The following is a 20,456-nucleotide window of genomic DNA, read 5'->3' as shown; positions in this document are numbered from 1 at the left end:
CATAACTTTCTTTTCTCCCTTGTCAGCATGACTCAGAATTTTCCCACCGCGGCCTAGTCTGGCTAACTTTCTCCAACACTTACCATTTTTCAGTATGTGCTCTAGCACCTCCTCAATCCCACACATCCCTCTGGCAAGAGGTGCTTTCCCAAGAGAGCAAAGTTAAACCACCACAGGAGGATTTCTACCCAACCCAAACTAGTCCATATGCTTAAAATTTACACAGGATGACAGAAGGTGAAGTGAGGTGGTTTTAAAATGAATCATGTGACAGGTTTTGGTATCACAATTCTCTCTCCTGCTCTATGGATAATTGTTCCAGATGTTAAGGGAACTGGAGCCCAGAGGTATCACAGATGAATTAGCATCAACAAATACGAGTCCTGAACAAAGGCTTGAAAAAATTCGGGTGGCTCAGCATAGCCAAATTTCAGTTCAGTAATACTTTTTTTGCTATGACAAGTTACCCCACTGCTGCCAAGCCACAAGATGATGAACTAATCTAGCTTCTGTCGGGGCATGTATTATCCATAAACATGGATCTGCTTGGCACGTTTCACATTTTATCCTCATCAATTTTTTTTTTTCCTCTGTAGATTACTATACAGCCGCATACTCTTATCACACATAGTAATTTCAGAAGAATGGACATTTTATGTACCAGGACTAATGTCCGACTCCTCACATAAACCTTGCTTGCTTCACCAACTCAAGCCTGTTTTCCACACAACACAAGCAACTGAGGTAGAACTTCCACTTTAGCCTAACGAGGCTAAAAATACCTGCCCGGCGTGTGTTCAGTCAGCCATGGATAATGCCATATCCCTTATTTAAAAAGACTAAATATGCTCTTCAAGGAAAGGTGACCATCATTTTGGATATAAATAGAAAAAATGAAAAGTAAAAAACAACACTTTACTAAAAGGGAGATTTTAGAGAAGTATCAGTCACCTATTTTTCTCAGGTGTATCTTTGTACCATCCTTTGAACGTCCAAGGACATACAATTAAAGATTCATTTTATTGTTTCAAAATATACTATTATTTTTTATTTCAGAACATTTTAATGTATAAATTAACTTGAACTTGAAGCTTACTTTTTTCAGAAATCTGATCAATATTGACTCTATACAGGAAAAAAATATTCTCTCTACTGCTTCACTTGGAGCAGAAATAAGACATAATAACTGCAAGAATTCAAACAATAAACAAAAAAATCTAAGGCTTAAAGATAGAACATAAGGCCATTTCCTAATTAAAAAAAAATGCCTTAAGCAAGTAAACTGAGTCTCTGAGTACATGATATTTTCCATACAAACAGTGCAAATCCACCTTTAGGCAAGGTTTTCCAGTCCTTTAATAAGATTTGCAATTTCTTGACAACTCAATTTTTTTTCCAAAGAAAGTGGGTGAATCAGGGTAAGGCAGTTTTGCTTGCTCTGAAGTCAAATATTTGCAAGTACTTGTAGACACCAAATGGGATCCTCCTTAATCCTTCTACTTTGCTGCGTTGCGTTAGATCAAAAGATTACATTTATGTCCGGAAAAAAGCTACTTTCTTCACTACAGCACATACTCCAGTGTAAATATTATGCCAAATATCAGTCTGTGCATCTGCATAGTTCCAATTTTCACAACGTACCATGAAAAAGTTAGCAAATTGTAATAATAATCAATCACTGTAAATATTTATTATCTCCTTTTTAAAAAGTTTAAAATGGCAACTGGTCAACTGGCCCCATACACACACTGCAAAATAAACTTTAATGCATCTTAAAATGCTTTTTTCAGCTTTTCAACTGTAATATACAATCAACCTGTGGGAACACCCCTCAGCATTTCTGTATTTTCATGACAAAATCTTATTTAACAAGTTGCTACAATTAAGTGATTTGTAGGAACAGTTATGGATAATACTATCACATTAGGCTTGACCTCAGAGGATGACCGTTCAGTCAGCCGTGCTCTCTGTTTATTAGAGACTCTGCTCAGTCTTGCAGTTTAGAGTCCGTAGCACATCAGCAGTCCTAGCTGCGCTTCTTTTAGGCAGGTTGAAATTACTCTAATTTTTCAAATTGATTATTTTGCATTAGTGAAAAGATTTCTGTAAAATGTTTGTAAAGAAATTTGGGATCTCTTAGTTTACAGTGCTACACAAACGTAAACTACTACTGTTAAGCAAGATCCCAGTATTTTTCGCAGTTCTTGCCTCAGTCTAGTCTGTCTTCGAGCAATGGTAAGAGCTGAAAGAGTGGTGACCACTGCCACCACCCCTATCTTATTTTATTTTATTTAGTTTCAAGCAGTTTTCCACTTTCTTGTCCTCTCTCAGACCTGTCCTACTCCCCTTCCAACTTACCATACAGGTTAAAAGTCCATCTCCTACAATCTTCTCAGAAGTTCAAAGTTCTCACAGTACGTCAGAGCTCCTAGAGTGCCAGAGCCATCCCTTCTTCATAGGCGGGGTAATCTGGACAAGCCCTTTTGGGAAGTTCTGGTAAAGCCTTTTCCCAGAAATCGAGACTGATAGGAACCACCTTGTTAGGCCCTTTTAGATTACAAGTCTTTTTCAGGGCCTTACTTTGCATGTGGTATTCTCCGGACTTCTGCAACTACGTATACTGACATCCACATAACAAGAAAATGCTGTTTACATAGCTATGAATAAGCCTTCCCAGAGGGGTCAGGAGTTTTGGGTTGATTTTTTTTGTTTGGCTTTTTTTTTTTTTTTAAAAAAAAAAAAAAACCAACTCATCTGTCCCTTGTTTACCTTTCTTGCAAGAACAAAAACAGAGGCAAGGAAGAAAACCATGCTTCTGCAAGCTTCATTTGAAGTATGAATCTAGAGCCACAATTCTTGTTTCAGACAAGATTGTTTAGGACAATCTTCGGGTATTACAAAAGGAAAATACATTCTTTTATCTTTGTATTTATTTTTTGTTTAAGGGTTAGGCTTTTTCAGCCTTTGATCTGTAACAAAAATAAGCGCTAGCCAGCAGGAACATTTCTTACTGTTATTCTGTAAAGACTTTTGATTGATTCATCCTTCTGACTCATACAATTAACACAATCGAAGTTGGTTTTGAAAAACAGAACAAGCAGTCATCTTAAATACGAGACGCTTTTTATCTGTCCCTCTTTCTGTACAATACTTAATCTGTTTGACTACACTCTTCAACAAAAGAAAAAAAAAAGCCTTAAACTTTTTTGCTAGGGCAGCAGATAATTATTAAAGATAGGTAGATAATGGTTTTGGTGTCAGCATACGAAAGCATATTATACCGTCGGCCTTGAACAATGCAGTTCAAGACTATCCTTAAATATCAAAGAAATTACCATCTGTGCTGACCAAAACTGTGTTCCCATCTTTTTTACAATTAAGAGGGAGCTAAAAATGTAGACTTACTGTTTCTTTTGCAGGAGAGAATCACTGAGGACTAGCGCAAGAATAAGAATCATCTGCCCTTATTAATACCTGAACAGACAAGTATTCAGCAGGGGAAAAAAAAGAAAGAAACCATTGAACAGATTTCAAAGGGCCATCTTATCCTGTATTGTAGAAACTGTTTATGGTGGTGTCGTACAATTCAGAACAGACAATTTCATTTTCCAGACCCAAATAATTAATGGTATTTGTCCATGCTTTTAGCTCCATCTTCAAGGCAAGCAGATATAAAAGGAGGTCAAGAATTAAATACTCAAAACAGAGACAAGATTTTCTCAAATTCTATGAGTGTTAGGGCAGACAAAAAAAAAAAACCACACCAAACAAAACATAATCATGTTCCATTAGCATTATCAAACAAGGTAAGAACAGAAAGCACAAAACCCTCTGGATCTCATTGTTACCTATGCATATGCAAAGATTAACAGTTTCTGGCTTGCAAACAGGAGTATAACCTAATCCAATGGCAACCAAATGCTAATGTCCACTACCCAGGTGAAATCGGCTGGGACTTTCTCCTGTCCCTTCCTTGTTCTTTCAAACCTCTTTCTTGGAAACTGATAAAGGCCCAAAGGACTGAACACACAGACTGAAATACCCATTCACAAGAGCTGATTTTATGATGAGTGTAGTATATGAATCTTAAATTTGCCTGCCTACCAGTATGTTCCTGATGGTCAGAATTAAGTACCTCTGCAGAACAGAAATGAGCTTGCCCTTGTGTATTCACTCTGTGGTTTGAGGAGGACTGTAACTCGCTGCTTGCCAGTACTGCACTTTTTACTTATTGCCACATTCTACCTACCTATAAGGTGGGGCAGGAAAGGTAAGTTAAAATTATATTTAAAATTAACAAGTAAGAGATTCCTCTAAGGGAAGCAAACACATATGAAAAAAGTAATATTGAATGGCATGGTGAAAACATACATTTTTATTTTATATCATAAAATATATGACAACTCTTAGTCAAGTAGGAGAAACGTTCTTCGGTGTTTTAAAACAATTTAACTGACTGACAGTGGCAACTCCCTAAGTTAATATACACCCTACCGCTCTTCCTCTCTTAAAGCCTGGACAATCCTAAACCATTTCCTGATACCAAGAGCTGCTCAGGTTACACGACTGTGAAATAACTTATGACCATTTTAAAAATAATTCAGAACTACCTTTAGGACTTTTAAAGGGAGAGTAAAACCATGCGAGTAAAACCTATTTAAACACTTGACATGGCAGAATTCAAAGCACATCTGAGGACAGTTCACCTCCTGACATTTTACTACCTGGAAAATCCAGATGCACATTTCCTCTAGACCTATTAGTTAATCTAGAATTTCGAACTACTTAAACAAACGTATTTTAACCTGAAATGGTGTAAAGGGTTCTAGCATTTCTTTCAGCTATATTACTTCCATTATTATAACTGCTCTAATATATGGTCTAATTCTCTTTTGCTGTGTTTGCTATATAGAAAACATATACCACATACTTCACAGAGAAAATAATTCCACACACCTACTTTTAAAATACTTTTAAAATACTTCAGCTTTTAGTGTAATGGAAGCCTGACAAAGCAAAACCAACTGGTTAAAAAAAGACACTAGAAAGTTCTCTGCTGTGCACAGTGCTACACTGGCTATTGCTAATAAATAATAATGTCATAGACCTCCACCAAAGATCAAGTCATTCAAACATAACTGATGTTTTTGCAGAAGTCTGCAAACAGCAGGTGAAACCACATCTGGTTTTCTATTTGGATGCTGCTGTCCAAATGCAGATTCCTGAACTGCTCTGTCAGGATTTCAGCCCATCAGACTTTACATGCGCGCGCACACACACACACACGAATATCTACATACATCTTGCCTTGCAAACTCAATACTGATGAGCTCAGAGGGAAGTCTCATTTAACCATTATTGGTTCAGAAGACCAAAGTAAAAAAGAGAATGGGAAATAACATAAGCATGCCAGATTTGCACTCATCCTCAAAACTAGCATCAGGTTTCATTTTTTTATATAGACTCAGGTTTATAATTCCTTTCCTTGTTTCAAGAAAACATAAAAAAGGAAAGTTTCACTTGGTGGCAACTTGCTACATCTGATGTTCTAGCAAAACCAGGGTTTAAATAACCTTCTAGCAAGCACAGCTTCATTAAGGGTTGCCCACATAAGATTTTCAAATGCAGCCTGCAGCTCACTTGTTCCTCAAATATCTTCCCCCCCCCGCCAACTCAGCAACTTCTTGTATGCAATACACTGAGGAACACTACACAGTGAGTGACAGCCTCCTAAACAGAACCCAGCTACAACATCAGTAGGACTTTTTAACTACAGTAGTATTTTAAAGTGCCATAGTCAAGGAGCTAAAAACACTTTACAGGAACCGATTTGCCAAGTCATACAAGACACCCATACAGAGGCTCATATGCCACAGAAAAGTTGAGTTACAGAAAAGTAAAGAGAACCTTTGACACAGAATTAAAATGAAGACAACAGTTTAAGAGACTGGAGATTTCTGGAGTAAGTATACTGTGTGCCCTGCTGCTACCACAAAACTAGCTGGGGGAATGAGGGGGAGGAGCACAATTTAGAGATCATTCTCTTAGAAAAGGAGGGACAGTTGGCCTGCAGATCATGACAGCCTTTCAAGCATGGGTCCCCACATACACAGATTTTTCCATAATACATGGATTTCATATGTACATCACCCTTACCATATACTAATTTTAAAGAGAGTTGGTTACATTATAATGAGATAGTGATAAGGGGGTGTGATGTTAACTTGTTGCAGGCCTGGTCTCAAGTACCTCATTTATCAGAGTATACCATCTCTCACATCTAGTCAAGTAAGATTACACATCGTTTGTTAAGCGTATACCAAGATAACCAATGTCACAACACACGGTGTTCTGGCAATGACATTCTTAGAGAGCAAGCTTCGTACAGCCACACGTATGTCAAAGAACAAAAGCCTTTTGATGGTAAGGACTCAAATTAGCCCCTTACGATACAGACTCCTTACAAGAGAGAACAGCAAGATACACAAAGGCTCGCCCCAAAGCACACTGATGTTTTCCCACCGTCAGCTAGACCTTAGCAAGCAACTCTGAAGTCAGCACATGACAGCCGTGGAGGCCAAGATCCAATAATACCCTCAAGCCCTGGGCCACGTAAGCTAGTTTCTCTGGCCCAGCCTTGTACAGCCATTAAGTGGTCCTTATACTCTACTACAGCTTCCCTGGATCTTTCGAAGCCGAGGGGTAGGGGGTTACCCAGCTCCACCACCCACGAGAACTAGAGGGGCTTAGCTTCGTACCAGCACAAGGCCACTGGTCCGCCAAGCCCAGCTTGGCGGGACACCCAAACCCAAGCTGCGTACGCCTGTTAACAGCGGCGTGGACACCCTCGAGCAGGAGCGCCCGGCCGATGCCGGAGCACATGCCTCGGTGGGAGGCACAGGCGCCCGCAGAACGCCGCAGTATGAAGCCCAGCAAACCTACCAGAAGCGCTCCTCTTTAAGCCCGCTCGCTGTACCACAGCCTCAAGCCGGCAGGAAGACATTATGTTAGCGGGAGCCGCGGGCCCTGCCGTGCGGCGCGGAGCCGGCGGGAGGCGCAGCCGCACCGGCCCCGGCTCGCCGGGCTGCGCGGAGACCCGGGACGGTCACTGCCCCCGGCTTCCCCCGCCCCAGCCCCGCGCTCTGGCACTTGAGAGGGCGGGGAGGGCGCCCGGGCGGGCTGCTCTCGGCCGTTCCCTAACCTTACCCCCGCTTGGCAGGAGGCGCCCACCCACCCGTCCGCCCGGGCGCCGGAGTCCGCCGGGCAGCCCTTCCGTCACACCACCTGCCCGGCTCCCCTCGGCGCCCCGCAGCGAAACTGCGGCGGGGCGGGTGGCGGCGGAAGGCCCGTCCGTGCCCGCTCACCTGCAGGGGGAAGGTGGCCGCCTTGTTGCCCACGTAGCCGCGGACGACGTGGCTCTGGATGGAGAGCACCCGGCACTCGCGCTCCGGCTCCATGGCTGCGCCGCCCGCGCCGCGCCGAGGTGGCGGCGCCGGGAGCAGGAGCGGGGGGCGGGGCGCGGAGGGCGTCACGCGCTCGCCCTCCCCTCCTGTCACACACACCCCCCGCCCCCCCAGCGCGCGGGAGGCGGGGAGGGCGCGGGCCCGCCGCCGCGCCCGGGCCGTCAGACGATCGGTGCGGACACCTAATGGCCGCCTCCGGCCTCACTGCCCGGGGGAGGCAGCCGCCGCGACGGCACCTAACGCCGCCCCCCCCCCCCCGGTGCTCTCACTGCAGGTCCCGCCGCGGCTTCCGTCCCTCCCCCCACCCCCCGCCGTCACACGGCTCGCGCTGTCGCACGCCTCAACGGTCGCCCCTCCCGCACCTGGCGGGTGCCTTTGTTGTCACAGGCGCCATCCCGCAGGGAGGGCGGTCCCACCGCCCGCGCCTGCAGGGCTAAGCCCCTCCTGCCCCCGCCGGGCCGCCGCCTCAGCCTTCTGGCGAGCACGGTGCCGCGTCCCCTCGCACACCCGTCGCAGTGGGAAGGCTGTGCGCCTCACGCCGGTACTGGTGTGCCCGCCCAGCCCCGCGCTGAGGCGCTCGCTGACACTCGCAGAGGCACTGCCCCAATGGCGCCCACCCCTCCGCAGCACAGGGCCCCCGGTACCGCTGCGACCAGTGCTGCCTTGCGTGTGCTGGCGCTCCCACGCACCAGGCCCCAGGCCCCTTCCAAATACTACGTACCCACGGCCCACACACAGGGACCCCTCTTCGCCCGGTCTCACATGTCACACCGGCTGCCACCGCCGTCTCTCTCCTCCTGCCCTCACCGCAGAACACCAAGGCACCTGATACCTCAAGCACACTTCCAGTGCCCACAGGTATGTCCAGACGTTGGCCCCTACACACAGCATCGGCCACCCAACCCTCCCGTGCCACCCATCCTGTGTACTAACCGCCATTTGCTGTCCGCGCTCTCCCACGCCACGGTGCTAGCCACACCTGCCCCTCCGTGTACTGGAAAGCCAAGAGCGGCGCACACATCCTAACAGTGCTACAGCTTCCCTTCCTCAAGTGTCCAGAAAGCCCCGCGAAGCCATGGACGCTACCGGCAGTCCCACGCAATGCCCTACCATGGCACATTGGCCCAAGCTGCAGGTGCCCTGATGGAGCACCACCCTCACAGTTAGGTTTTGAAGTGAGTGCAATTATATGTTATTGACACACAAAACAATCTTCAGAGGGCTGCCAAAGAGTAAAAGAAGATGTGTTGGCTGGCAAGTGCTACAATATGTCAAGACTCTGCTGAGATAGGACTTCATAACGTGTTTGGGAATTTAATCTTCCTCAGGCCATTTGTCATTGACCATCACAGGTTCAGTGAAAGATCCTTTCACAACCAGAAATCACACCCAATGCCTCTTATTCTTTTTAGCGGATAGCTTTAAATCGACTCTTGAAATAGCATGATTATTTCTCAGCAACATGAAAGCATATTTTCCTTATCATGAGTAATTTGTTGGAAAATGAAGGAACATACTGTTCTCTTTTCTGTCGTCACCCCAGTTGCAAAACTTAGGGCTTGTTCTAGGCTGGCCTTACTACTAACAGTTTCTCCATCACCTATAAATGTAGGTATTTTCTTGAACTATAGAAATTGGTGCATCTCCTTGGAGTATAGATAGGGTCAGAACAATAAATGATCTGCACCACCATGTCTATTGGGAATGATCTGCACCATGTATGCTCCAGATCCAGTAGTCTAGGAAAACATCACAAAACAGCATTTCATACAAGGAGGTTATCCTGAGGGGACACAGGTCTGGATGGCAGGGTAAGCCAGAAGAATTAGAGACAGAGGCATATATTGGGATGTGATCTTCCTCAGTTTCTGGTCACCCATCTCCATTCTCCACCTTCAGGCTCCTTGCCTGCTTTTCTCCACTGAGTCACTGGCCACATTCCTCAACCTACAGGGTCCCAAGTCCTAATTTTCCTCCTCTCACCATGTTGGTATTCTTAGAGCCAAAGCTGCTTGCCAGGTCTGTTACCTCTTTCATATTCCTTGCACCTCGCAACTTTTTGTGCCAGTCTTCCCTCTTATTTTTCCTCTGACTTGAGCTATTCTGTTTCCCTCCCCAATAATTCCACTATCTATCCCCAGCAACTCCACCATCTTTTCTTTCTTCCTTTCCATATTTCTCAAGTCCATGTCCTTGACTATCTAGTCTCAGTTTCCAGTGATCGCTCTTAACATAGTGTCATTTTGTCTCACCTTCCTCTCCTGCTTCAAACTCCTTGACCTATTCCCACTTGCTCTCCTCCCACCAACACATCTTGCTCTGGTCCAAATCAGGCAACCTGACTGAAGTTGATGTTTTCTGAACTCACAAGGGAGGAAAAGGCAAAGCTCCCTGCTTCCATTTGCAGGGCTGAGACTAGACAGGATACAGTCCAGACTGGCAGCTGCAGGTCAAATCTACTTTAAAGACAAAACTCTGAAGAGTTTAAAGCACTAGCAAATCTTAAAAGAGATAGACAATAACTTTTTTTTTGCCCCCCACAAAGGCTAACAGAACCAGGTTACATTTAGGGCTGCTTTTCATAAGCTGAGCAAAATGCACATTCTTGACATGAAATCATTGTCTTCCCCCAAATAAGAAACCCAGGATTCCAGAGCTTAAGATGTCATCATCTTTTAAAAGGAAGGTTGCAAAAAATGGGCGGAGGGGGGGATATTCTATATCTTCTGCAAGACTCATTACTTAGTTGTTCTAGCGTATATTCTTTCCCTCTGTCCTTTCTCCTTCTGTTACCCCAAAATGAACCCTAGACAGAAAATGTCTATGAAAACACTCAAGGGCTGGCAAATTTATAAACAACTAAAAGTAAGGTCTCACATGGAAAAGGCTAGGCAACCTAGAGAAGTTTCCAGCCCTGCTTATGTTTGACACTTGTCATAATAAATGAGTACAGAATGCACACACTATAAAGAAAAACGTATACATGCCGTATGCCACATCCATGTGCTGCTCCCGTGATGCACATCCAAAGGACACAGCCTGTTCTGTAATACATACCTGTACAAGATACACACTGCAAGCAGTTAACATGAAATCTACTTACAACTTGTTCATTCATCCTGAAGGCCAACCACTGTTTTTCATTTAATAGCAATTGCTGCCTGTGTCCTTTGCTTTTCAAGTGAGTGGCCAGTGCATACTATTTGGAACAGAAAGCATCTGTGCCTCCATTTTGCTGCTCTTAAAGCCACAAACACAATGCAACAAATGCTGAAGTGCTATTATCCTGTGTTTTCCATATCTCTTGATACACTGAAGAATAAAGTTTCTTTGGCCTTTCTCCAGCTTGGAGGGCAATTGCTGGAATACACGTTGTCCTTTTTCCTGCTTTTCCTCCCTTCCCCAGCAATAGGGCTTAATGCTCCACTTTGACCTTGTAAGCGTATGATACATACATACTGGCATATGTTCCTTTTGGGGATGACTCAAGAAGATCTATCTTGTGGGTTCCACAGCGCTGTCAGATGAGGCTGGGCCTCAATTAAGACAGTTGTGCAGTGACATTAATGGTTTGTCTCTGTAGTGCCTACACCAACTGTACTTTTCCCTTCCTGATAATGATATACTGTCCAAAGAAGATGCCAGGAAGTGTTCTGGCATTTACAGCTGTTCTTTCTAAAAACTGCCCAAGCATGTCTGACATTCTCACTGGAGCAAGTTCCTCCCCCAAGAAGGAAAGCACACCTCATACGCTTATTAATGTCTGCCCTTAGGTTTTGTACAGCCGCTACTCCTGCACCTAGTAGACCACATAGGCAAAGCAAGGAATAGCCTCAAGGAAGTCTCACGTTGCACAGCACAGCTGATACCAGGCTGCTTGTACTGAACGAGGAAACTACAGCATCGGCAGCAATCATAGAATCATAGAATCGTTTAGGTTGGAAAGGACTTCTAAGATCACTGAGTCCAACCGTTAACCTAACACTGTCAAGTCCACCACTAAACCATGTCCCTAAGCACATTATTTTTTTTCAAGTAATTTTTTATTTTTATTTTTAAATACATTTTTAAAATACCTCCAGGGGTGGTGACTCAACCACTTCCCTGAGCAGCCGGTTCCAATGCTTGACAACTCTTTCAGTGAAGAAATTTTTCCTAATATCCAATCTAAACCTTCCCTGGCGCAACTTGAGGCTGTTTCCTCTTGTCCTGTCGCTTGTTACTTGGGAGAAGAGACCAACACCCACCTTGCTACAACCTCCTTCCAGGTAGTTGTAGAGAGCGATGAGGTCTGTGAGAGCAATAATGCTGAGGCCCTTTGTAGGAAGGCAGGGAGGGTTGCAAATGCAGAGCTCTGCCTTCCTCTGCAGCTGCTGAGAGTGAGAGAGTGTTTGTCACAGGGTGAACACATGCTGTTTCTCCAAGCAAGTGGAAAAACCCATTCCATTGCAGGATTGCCTTCTTCCTAATATTCTGAAAGGCTCAACAAAGGCAAGTACTCCTAGCAATCTTTATGCTTACCCTAGAGGAACATCTGAAGCGTCTCTTTATACTCTAAGCTGTAAAAATTGAAGTCTTTTTCATGGATTAAGGAGTAGAAGTAAGCAAGGGGGTGACTCAACAGTATCAAGCCCCAACATTTTTTTAAAATATGGGGGAACCTATATGTCTATACACTGAAAAAGTTGCCACAGGCAAAACAAAGGCCAGAAAACAATTCTCCTTCTCTTCCCAAAAGCAGCTCATCTAAATGTGACCACCCAGTTTCTGAGCAGTGTTTTTTTACAGACTTTGCCCTATTTATGCTTTAAGAAGTCAGGTGCCTTTATCATAAAAAAGAGGCTGTGTCTCCAAAAAAGTGAAGCTAGACTTCAGCTCCATATTCATCATGCACTCTGCTATGCTATCCTTCTCAAGCCTAATCTGTTTGAAAAAAATTAACTCCCAGGTACTCCTCCAAATCTGGGGGTTACTAGGACTATTCAAAGAGCAAATAACCATTCAATGTGTGATGAAGGGCTTCATTAGGAAAAAAAAAGGCTGGGCAGGTTAGATCAAACGTAGGCAATAGAGAAGCTGACCTAGGCTTCCTACTGCAGCTGCTGCTGTAGTACTACTGGGATGATACCTTCTCAAGCTCCTGACCTTGCCACCAGATTGTGCATGGAGTTTTATGGTTTATTTTATAAGGTAACCTGACCTCTCAAACCAGTTCTCCTTGGTCAGAGCAGAATATTTTCTGGAAATCATGAATTTTGAGTAGAAGATTATTGTAATTTGATCAAGAGAGAGGATAGTCAGAAAGACCACAGTTTATCAACAACTGGCCATACTCCACAAATGTTCCTTGTTCCTCCTATGCTCTCCTTCTACAGCTCCCCTAAATACCACTCCTCTGCTCAGCCTGTCAGTGCACCAAAAAGCAATAGACCCCATGGCAAACCTGAGGCAAGAATACACATGACAGTTGGCCAGCCAGCAATCCAGGAAGATACACATCTTTACCGACCTTGTTTGCTCCTGGGCAGACAGGACAAATATCTTTATAGGCCATTTATTGCACAGCCTACTTGCCTTCCTAGGTCTGTGTTGTTACCCTTCGGAATTCCAGCTTGCTATGCATGAAGAAATCGTAAGATTACAGTGAATAACAAGCTTAACATGGGTCAACAATGTCACAATATTGCAATAACGGTAATCCCCTTTTGGACTGCATAAACAACAATATAGTCTGCAAGCCATATGAAGTAATCCTTGCAGCATATTCAGCACTGGTAGAGTCTCTGGTGGAGTTCTGCCAAGTTTTTGGAATGGCATTTCATTCAAAATGAAGCAATGGAACAACGCGAGAGGCCATAAGAAGGATCCAAGGCTCAGGACACACAACCTCGGAGGAAGTGGTTTCTTTAGCTTAATGAAAGCTCAACTCTAATAACAGCCTACAAATACATATAATACAGAGCTATGAAGGAGCAGAAGGGAATAAACTGATGTCCATTATGGAGGGCAAAGGATTATGAAAAGCACAGGACAAGATTGCTTTGAAAGACTGATGAGTTTTTATCTTCAGCTTGTTTGTTTTTCATAACTAATGGAAGAAATATTTTTATAAATATTGATAGCTATATTTAAGTTTGTCTTGGAGAGGGGGACAGACTGCGTTAACTACCAAGAACTCCTGAAGTCCAGATTTTCTATATAAGCACAGTAGAAAAGATACGGGGCTGCCAAGAATATGACACACTCGGCTTGATAAAAGATGCATGGAGAGAGGGTCTTAAATCAGATTTTGTAAATTGTATACGGATTCTCTAAATCATCATAGGCGTCGACAGAAAATAAAAGGTCAAGGTTATGTAAAAGGCGTATCTATAGCCTTTCCTTTTCTCAACAAGTCTTCAAGGCAGCAGAATTGGACCAGCAGAGAGTAATAATTGTGCACGCCCCAGTCAGAAGACCATCTGTATTTAAGATACTGATTTTTGCTGGTCAGTTGAATGTTTGCTAACACAGATTGTAAAGTACCAATTTATGATTGTAATAGTAATAATAATTAGCAGCATTTGATGTAGGAGGGGGCCGTTATTCTTGTTTCATACCAAATTTTCACTTGGCCTGTATTAAAATGATTAACTTTGTCAGGAATTGTCAATAATGGCAGAGAAGGAGCCATTTTCACAGAATCATAGAATGGTTTGGGTTGGAAGGGACCTTTAAAGGTCATCTAGTCCAACCCCCCTGCAATGAGCAGATTATTGAAAACTGATCTCGCCATCAAAGCTGTTCTGCATGGGGGAATTAGAAAGGCCATTCTAAACTCTTTGACAGGCAGGTGGGGCTGCTGTCTCTAGTACAAAAAGAGCACCCATCAGTGCTGTTTCTCCAAAACCTACCATGAAATAGAACTGCAAACTAGCGAGGTTGACACACTCTCAGCTTTGGTGAAAAAACAGCCTACAGAAAAATTGTCGGACTTGAATCCATATTGGTCCACTAGTGATTATCATAGATGCCCCAACTTCTTTAAACAGAATTGAGAGAAACAGTCCTCGTAACAGGCAGTAAGTAGTGAAAGTGGTACTTGTAATTCTGTACTACAGATCCAATCACGCAAACTGCTGGGTGCTCCCTTCTCTTATGGCCTTTGAAACTTGCAGAACAAGGACCTATACAATCTTTCCCACACCCCAGAGTAGCCTGGCGTTGTAGCCATTTTAAAAAAAAAAAAGTCATTTTATATATTAAGAGATGACATTATCAGAAGAGTAACAGTGGGCTATCTATTCTCTTACACCTCTGACTCGAACCTGTTCTCTATCACTGACTTGCCGAAGCTCCATATATTCTAAGCATTTTTGCAAAATGGGGCCTCAGGGAGGAGATCATGCAACGTATCAGCCTCCAAATGTCAGGCCCAGTCTTGCAATCCTCATGTCAATTGTTTTGTTGAAGTAAATGGAACTCCTATGAAAAACTTGCAAGGGGCCAGGTGTCAAGCGGAGAGACAGGCCAGTGATAACAAAGTTCTTTTTAAAATGCTGTACCACTGTCACAAGTTGTCACAGTTGAACAGCACTGTGTAGCATGCCATCATTGATCCTCATCTCCTTCAGAAACCTAAAAGTACACCTCTTTTTAAAAAAATGCAAGGCCAATCTGCTGTGAAATTCTAAGCTAAAACACCCCTTATACTGGTACAATTCCCAGTCACTGTACACAAATATTTTGGTTGGTGCTGATGTCTGCACATTTTGGTTCCAGTGTCCATTTAACAAAACAGTTGAAGTTAATGAAAAGGAAGCAGAAGGCCGCCTTTGGTTGGCTAAGGGAGCTACAGTGCTTAGGATCAGCTTGCAGTTTTGTCCTGAATGGTAATGCTTGCGCCCTCAGGAGCCAGTCCTATTGCACTTAGTATCTACTACCTAATATTGGGGAAAAGTAACTCATTATCATCAGGACTTTAATCCCAGTTACCCCTTTTTGTCCTTGAATAACCATTCACCAGCATTAAAGAGGTAGCAGAGTAAGTGCACATACCTCTTTGCCAACCAACGTATTTCTAACAGCAGACCGAAACCCTGCTCTGGCAAGCAAAGAGGTAGCAGATGCATGCAGTTACGGTGCAATACAGCACAACGTGGCATGTGATCATGATAACAGGTTTAAAGAAATGCATACAAATGTTTTCATTTTGCTTTTGCTTCATTTTTAAGGCACTTGGGGGGGAAGAAATCGATGTTATTTCATTACTTTTAATATTTTGATTTCACAGACATTTCTGTGCCTGGTTTTTAATATTTAACCTTGAAAATTGTTTGATATAGATTTTGGATCAGAAATGCCACAATATATATATTTGTTTTATAAAACATGGTAACAGCTGGAAAAGAACGAGGCCTTTCCTGGCAGTGGGAATAAACCTCTCAGTCATGAACTGCATCTCTCAGCACTTTGTCCTGTGCTTGTCTTGCATCACATGCTGTCGTCTTGCAGTCATGAGTCACTTGCTTCAGCTCCCACTGCTCAGGGATATCGGCTTGGCAAAGCTATGTCGCTACACAGCTTATTCCCTGAGGAAATGTGCACACAAAGCAGTGGGAAGTCAGGCCACTGCTGTGCTCAAAACAGAACAGATTTGCATTTGAGTTCAAGCTGCAGGGAGTACATGCTAAGTTGACTAATACCGCATCTATTTCTAGTCCTGTTACCTGGGTAATGGTAATTTCATTTTGTTCTTTTCCTTCAGTGGTTACAAAAAGATTTTCTACTTTAAATTAACCTTTAAAAATCCGAATGAAATTCAGTAAGTCCACAAACTATGTAATTTTTTCCAGTTAGTGTCATTTCACTAATTAGCAAAATAGTGATAATAGAAGACAGATTTCAGGAGTCTGAGAGATGTTAGTTCTGTTCCAGGCTGGAAATTCCTTCCTAATTTGCTCTTGCTTTTGCCTGTGCTATTAGGGGACAACTCTTCCCACTATTGTAGCTTTGTCCACTGTGTCTAGTAGCAACGGCTAACCTATGTAGTTCTGAAGGTCTCCTGGTTTTTCCTTCTTAGTACAAAAATATAATGGTAGGATGAAATTAGAGGCATTAGTGGGACCAGGATTTCATACCAAACTTTCAAACTTTCATCAGGAGTTTCAGAATGATCCTAGGTTTGCTATATTTGGCATTCACTAGTACATTGTTGGTTTAGCACCCATGGGTATTTAAAAAAAAAAAAAAAAAGACAAGCCTGAATCCCCTCACACTCCTTCAGCACTGCAATTCACACAAATAGCCAAAGTTACAAAATTCAGAGGAAATTAATCATTAGCTTCCATTCTTGGAACATGAATAATAAACAATTCTTTCCTGGAACTGAAGATAAACCCAGCTTAAGGTTCTCTCAGCAAACAGTAGCAATTCCAAGGCAGCCACCCAAAACTAAAGTAAAAGGGATAAAATGAGAACCTAAGACTACAGACCATTAGCGTAACATGAGCAATGCAATTGTGTGCAAGCCACAGAATCTGGATTCAGGCCTCTGGAAAGGGAGGGCCAAAAAACAGAACGTTGTTTTTTGTTTGACTCATTTCAGTCTCTCACCTAAGTGAAAGCAAGATGCTTCATACAAGATTATTTCTTAAGAGGACCTTTCATCTTCCCTAATTTGGTATCCGGGGATTGAAGGAGAGAAAACTTTTTACATAAGAAGTACCAACACCACATAGTGAAAAACATCCAGCAAGGTACCAGTAGGTTTGATAGAAAAGGTTTTTCTCCAGGACAGCTAACAACCTCTATATTTAAATAAGCTAAACTGATACAGAAGAGATATGAAGACTGCACGAGATAGATGGGCAAAGACTAGAAGTTGCCATCTAGTCCTGGCAGAGATGTGAGCTGCCTATCATTATCAGCAGCAATGGTAGGCTCCTTGGCAAATTAACATCATTGACCATGGCTGCTGAGAAATAATCAGCAAAAATGTCTGTATCATATGCAAGCCCTAACATGCCAATGGTCAACTGCAAATTCCTGTGCCTGGCATGACAATGCAATACAATATTTCCTATGCTTGGCAAACAACCGTGTTGCAGTTCAGGCCCTCAATAGCCAATTTTGCAGCTTGCAAATGTCAAGCCCATAAAGGGCTCCTGAGTGGATTTCTAAGCAAGAAACAGTGGGCACTCTCTCCTCTCTGTCAGTTTGAAGGCAGTGCAGATCTCATGAGTGATTCCCTTTCTTCCTTTCAAAGGGATTAATGACAGGGAAAGACTTGAGGGCTTTCTTTTCAGAAACAAAATTAGTCCGTGGCAATACTCTGCAGAGACAAGTACACATTATTGGATTATACAAGTGTTTACAGTTTCAGCCTTCATTTTAGGGCAGATGTCTCCCAGATGTTTACCATAGTGGCAAAGCCTATGAAAACGTGGCTCGAGACTGGAATGAGATCTGCTTCCTACAAAATTAAGAGAGTATGGAATTAATTTCCCTGGAGAGCCCAACTCTTGACACTTCTGCTTTTTTTTTACAAATCAGTGTCAAAGAGATAGGATTTCATCAGGGATTCTCTCCACACACCCACTAGTTTGTAAAGAGCAAAATCTCCTCACTGAGCACTATTTTAATATTGTATCCTCCTCTGAGCAGAGAACGGTCCAGGCTGGAACCTGACTAAGCCTTGATTAAACTAAAGCTTTCAATGGCAGAAAAATTCTAAGAAATCATGCACCCAGAAATCTTACTGGACTTAGGGAAGAAGTCTGGCTTTTTTGTTATTAAGCAGATCTTGAACGCCAATTCCAGTCTTTTCCCATTCTGTTTTAATTCTTTGTCTTTCTGACCTTATATGCTTTTTTTTGTGCTGAGTATTACATTCACCATTGTATTTGCCTTGTTAGTCTTCAGGGAAGGTGGGCCATGGAAACAGCGAGAGCAGCTTTTCAGCAACAAATACTGCAGGAATGCAAAACAGGAGACAGTTTCCAAGACTGCAGAACTTGTACCCATAGTCAAAACCACACAGTGAGCGGAATTCAAACCTCCCAGGGCTTTACTTTGATTATGCAAGACAAACATTTGAAAAAGAAATGTAAATAAGGAACAGTTTAGCCTAGGAACTGTGTAATTGCACCAGGTTACACGTTCTATGTGGAGCATTGTAAAATGCTTGTGCTGAAGCCATTGGAGATTTTTTTTTAAAAACAACTCTGAAATTGGCTAGTATCTGCTGGTGTTGAATCCAAAACATTGTGATATTTCAAAAGAATGGCGTACAAATCCTAAAGGAATGATGTTACTAGTAAGTGCTCTTCTCTGTTTAACTCCCCAAAAGGAGTCAACACACAATTGATTGTAGGAAGAATTTTAAGTCTATGCCTTAAAGCTATTCTCCAAGAAGAAACGTTCAAAAGACTTCTTCTGTAGGAAAGAATCTCACAAATGCCTCCTTTAACATTTCTGTATTTTTTTTTCTGGTGTGGGGCCAATACCAGACAGACAGTATGGAGGTGCTAAAACCTGAAGCCTACCTCTCAGAAATAAGGAACATAAGCAGCTTTACAGAACAGAGTCAGCCCTATCTTTTTTGAAAGTCAATTTCTGTAAAATAATTCAGCTTCCAAGATGAAATTAATCTTAACAGGGTTCTAAAAACATGTTTTGGAGGTTTCGTAAACCCCCTTTAAACAGGCTTCCTAAAGAACCGAAGATTTTTCCTCTTCTGTGTCTTAATAAAAAGACATGCCAATAAAGTGGCTATATTAAGGAAACCCCTGTGCAAAATGGTGATAACTATTTTGACCGCCTCTTGGATTTTATTTACAGTAATTAACTGTATTATTTGCAACATGTTGCAATGTTTTTGCAGATTAAATATTTGTTTTTCCTCCTCAAACTGGTTTATGCTTTCACACATACAAAATGCTTGGTTGGGTCCTACAACAGAGGATTCTCTCTCTCTCTCCCTCCACCCCTCTTTTGGAGAGAAGAGGAAAAAAAATTCTTTCAACTCCTCTTACCCAAGTTAGAATTTGTATAATCTGGGATGCAGCCTTTACAGATGCCTGACTGCAGCGGACTGGTCAAATATGCTGAAGTTATTTTAGAGATAACAGAATTATCATGTTAATAATTGTATCTGTCCAAAATATCATATGACAACTGTTGCAGTGTTACGTTGAAGTAACAAAATCCATACTTTTTTTTTTTTTTTAAAAGAAGTTTTTCCCCAGGAAGGGTTGATTGGTTGTATGGTTCAACTGCTAGTTCTGCAACAGACTATATTAATCTTGAACGAGGCACTAACATTTCTCCTTGATTTGCACGGTGGGAATAAAATGTAAAATATGTTTGAGTTATAGAATCATAGAATCATAGAATCATAGAGGTTGGAAAAGACCTCTAAGATCATCGAGTCCAACCGTCAACCCAACACCACCATGCCCACTACACCATGTCCCTAAGGGCCTCATCTACACGTCTTTTAAATACCTCCAGGGATGGTGACTCCACCACTTCCCTGGGCAGCCTGTTCCAAGGCCTGACCACTCTTTCAGTAAAGAAATTTTTCCTAATGTTCAATCTAAACCTCCCTTGGCGCAACTTGAGGCCATTTCCTCTTGTCCTATCGCTAGTTACTTGGGAGAAGAGACCAACACCCACCTCGCTACAACCTCCTTTCAGGTAGTTGTAGAGCGCGATGAGGTCTCCCCTCAGCCTCCTCTTCTCCAGGCTAAACAACCCCAGTTCCCTCAGCCGCTCCTCATAAGACTTGTGCTCCAGGCCCTTCACCAGCTTCGTTGCCCTCCTCTGGACGCGCTCCAGCACCTCCATGTCCTTCTTGTAGTGAGGGGCCCAAAACTGAACACAGTATTCGAGGTGCGGCCTCACCAGTGCCGAGTACAGGGGCACGATCACCTCCCTATTCCTGCTGGCCACACTATTTCTGATACAGGCCAGGATGCCGTTGGCCTTCTTGGCCACCTGAGCACACTGCCG

General features: G+C 43.0%; 1 protein-coding gene and 1 long non-coding RNA gene across 3 annotated transcripts in view; one reads left to right on the top strand and one right to left on the bottom strand.

Annotated features, from left to right (window-relative positions):
- PDXK (pyridoxal kinase) overlaps window positions 1–7,574 on the bottom strand; it is a 53,787-nt gene extending 46,213 nt beyond the window's left edge. Inside the window, exon 1 of one of the 2 annotated variants that reach the window (XM_075173592.1) lies at window positions 7,365–7,574. In XM_075173592.1, coding sequence (XP_075029693.1) covers window positions 7,365–7,457 — 93 coding nt within the window. In that variant the 5' untranslated portion in view covers window positions 7,458–7,574. The remainder of the gene's footprint in view (window positions 1–7,364) is intronic. The other variant, XM_075173602.1, reaches the window with a different exon arrangement.
- An 11,592-nt stretch (window positions 7,575–19,166) lies between these two features.
- LOC142092920 (uncharacterized) overlaps window positions 19,167–20,456 on the top strand; it is a 5,004-nt gene continuing 3,714 nt past the window's right edge. Inside the window, exon 1 of the long non-coding RNA XR_012677239.1 lies at window positions 19,167–19,806. This is a non-coding gene — a long non-coding RNA (uncharacterized LOC142092920). The remainder of the gene's footprint in view (window positions 19,807–20,456) is intronic.

The sequence above is a fragment of the Calonectris borealis genome, chromosome 1 (genome assembly GCF_964195595.1).
Source record: "Calonectris borealis chromosome 1, bCalBor7.hap1.2, whole genome shotgun sequence".
Classification (NCBI taxonomy): Eukaryota; Metazoa; Chordata; class Aves; order Procellariiformes; family Procellariidae; genus Calonectris; species Calonectris borealis.
This window is presented reverse-complemented; position numbering and strand designations above follow the sequence as displayed.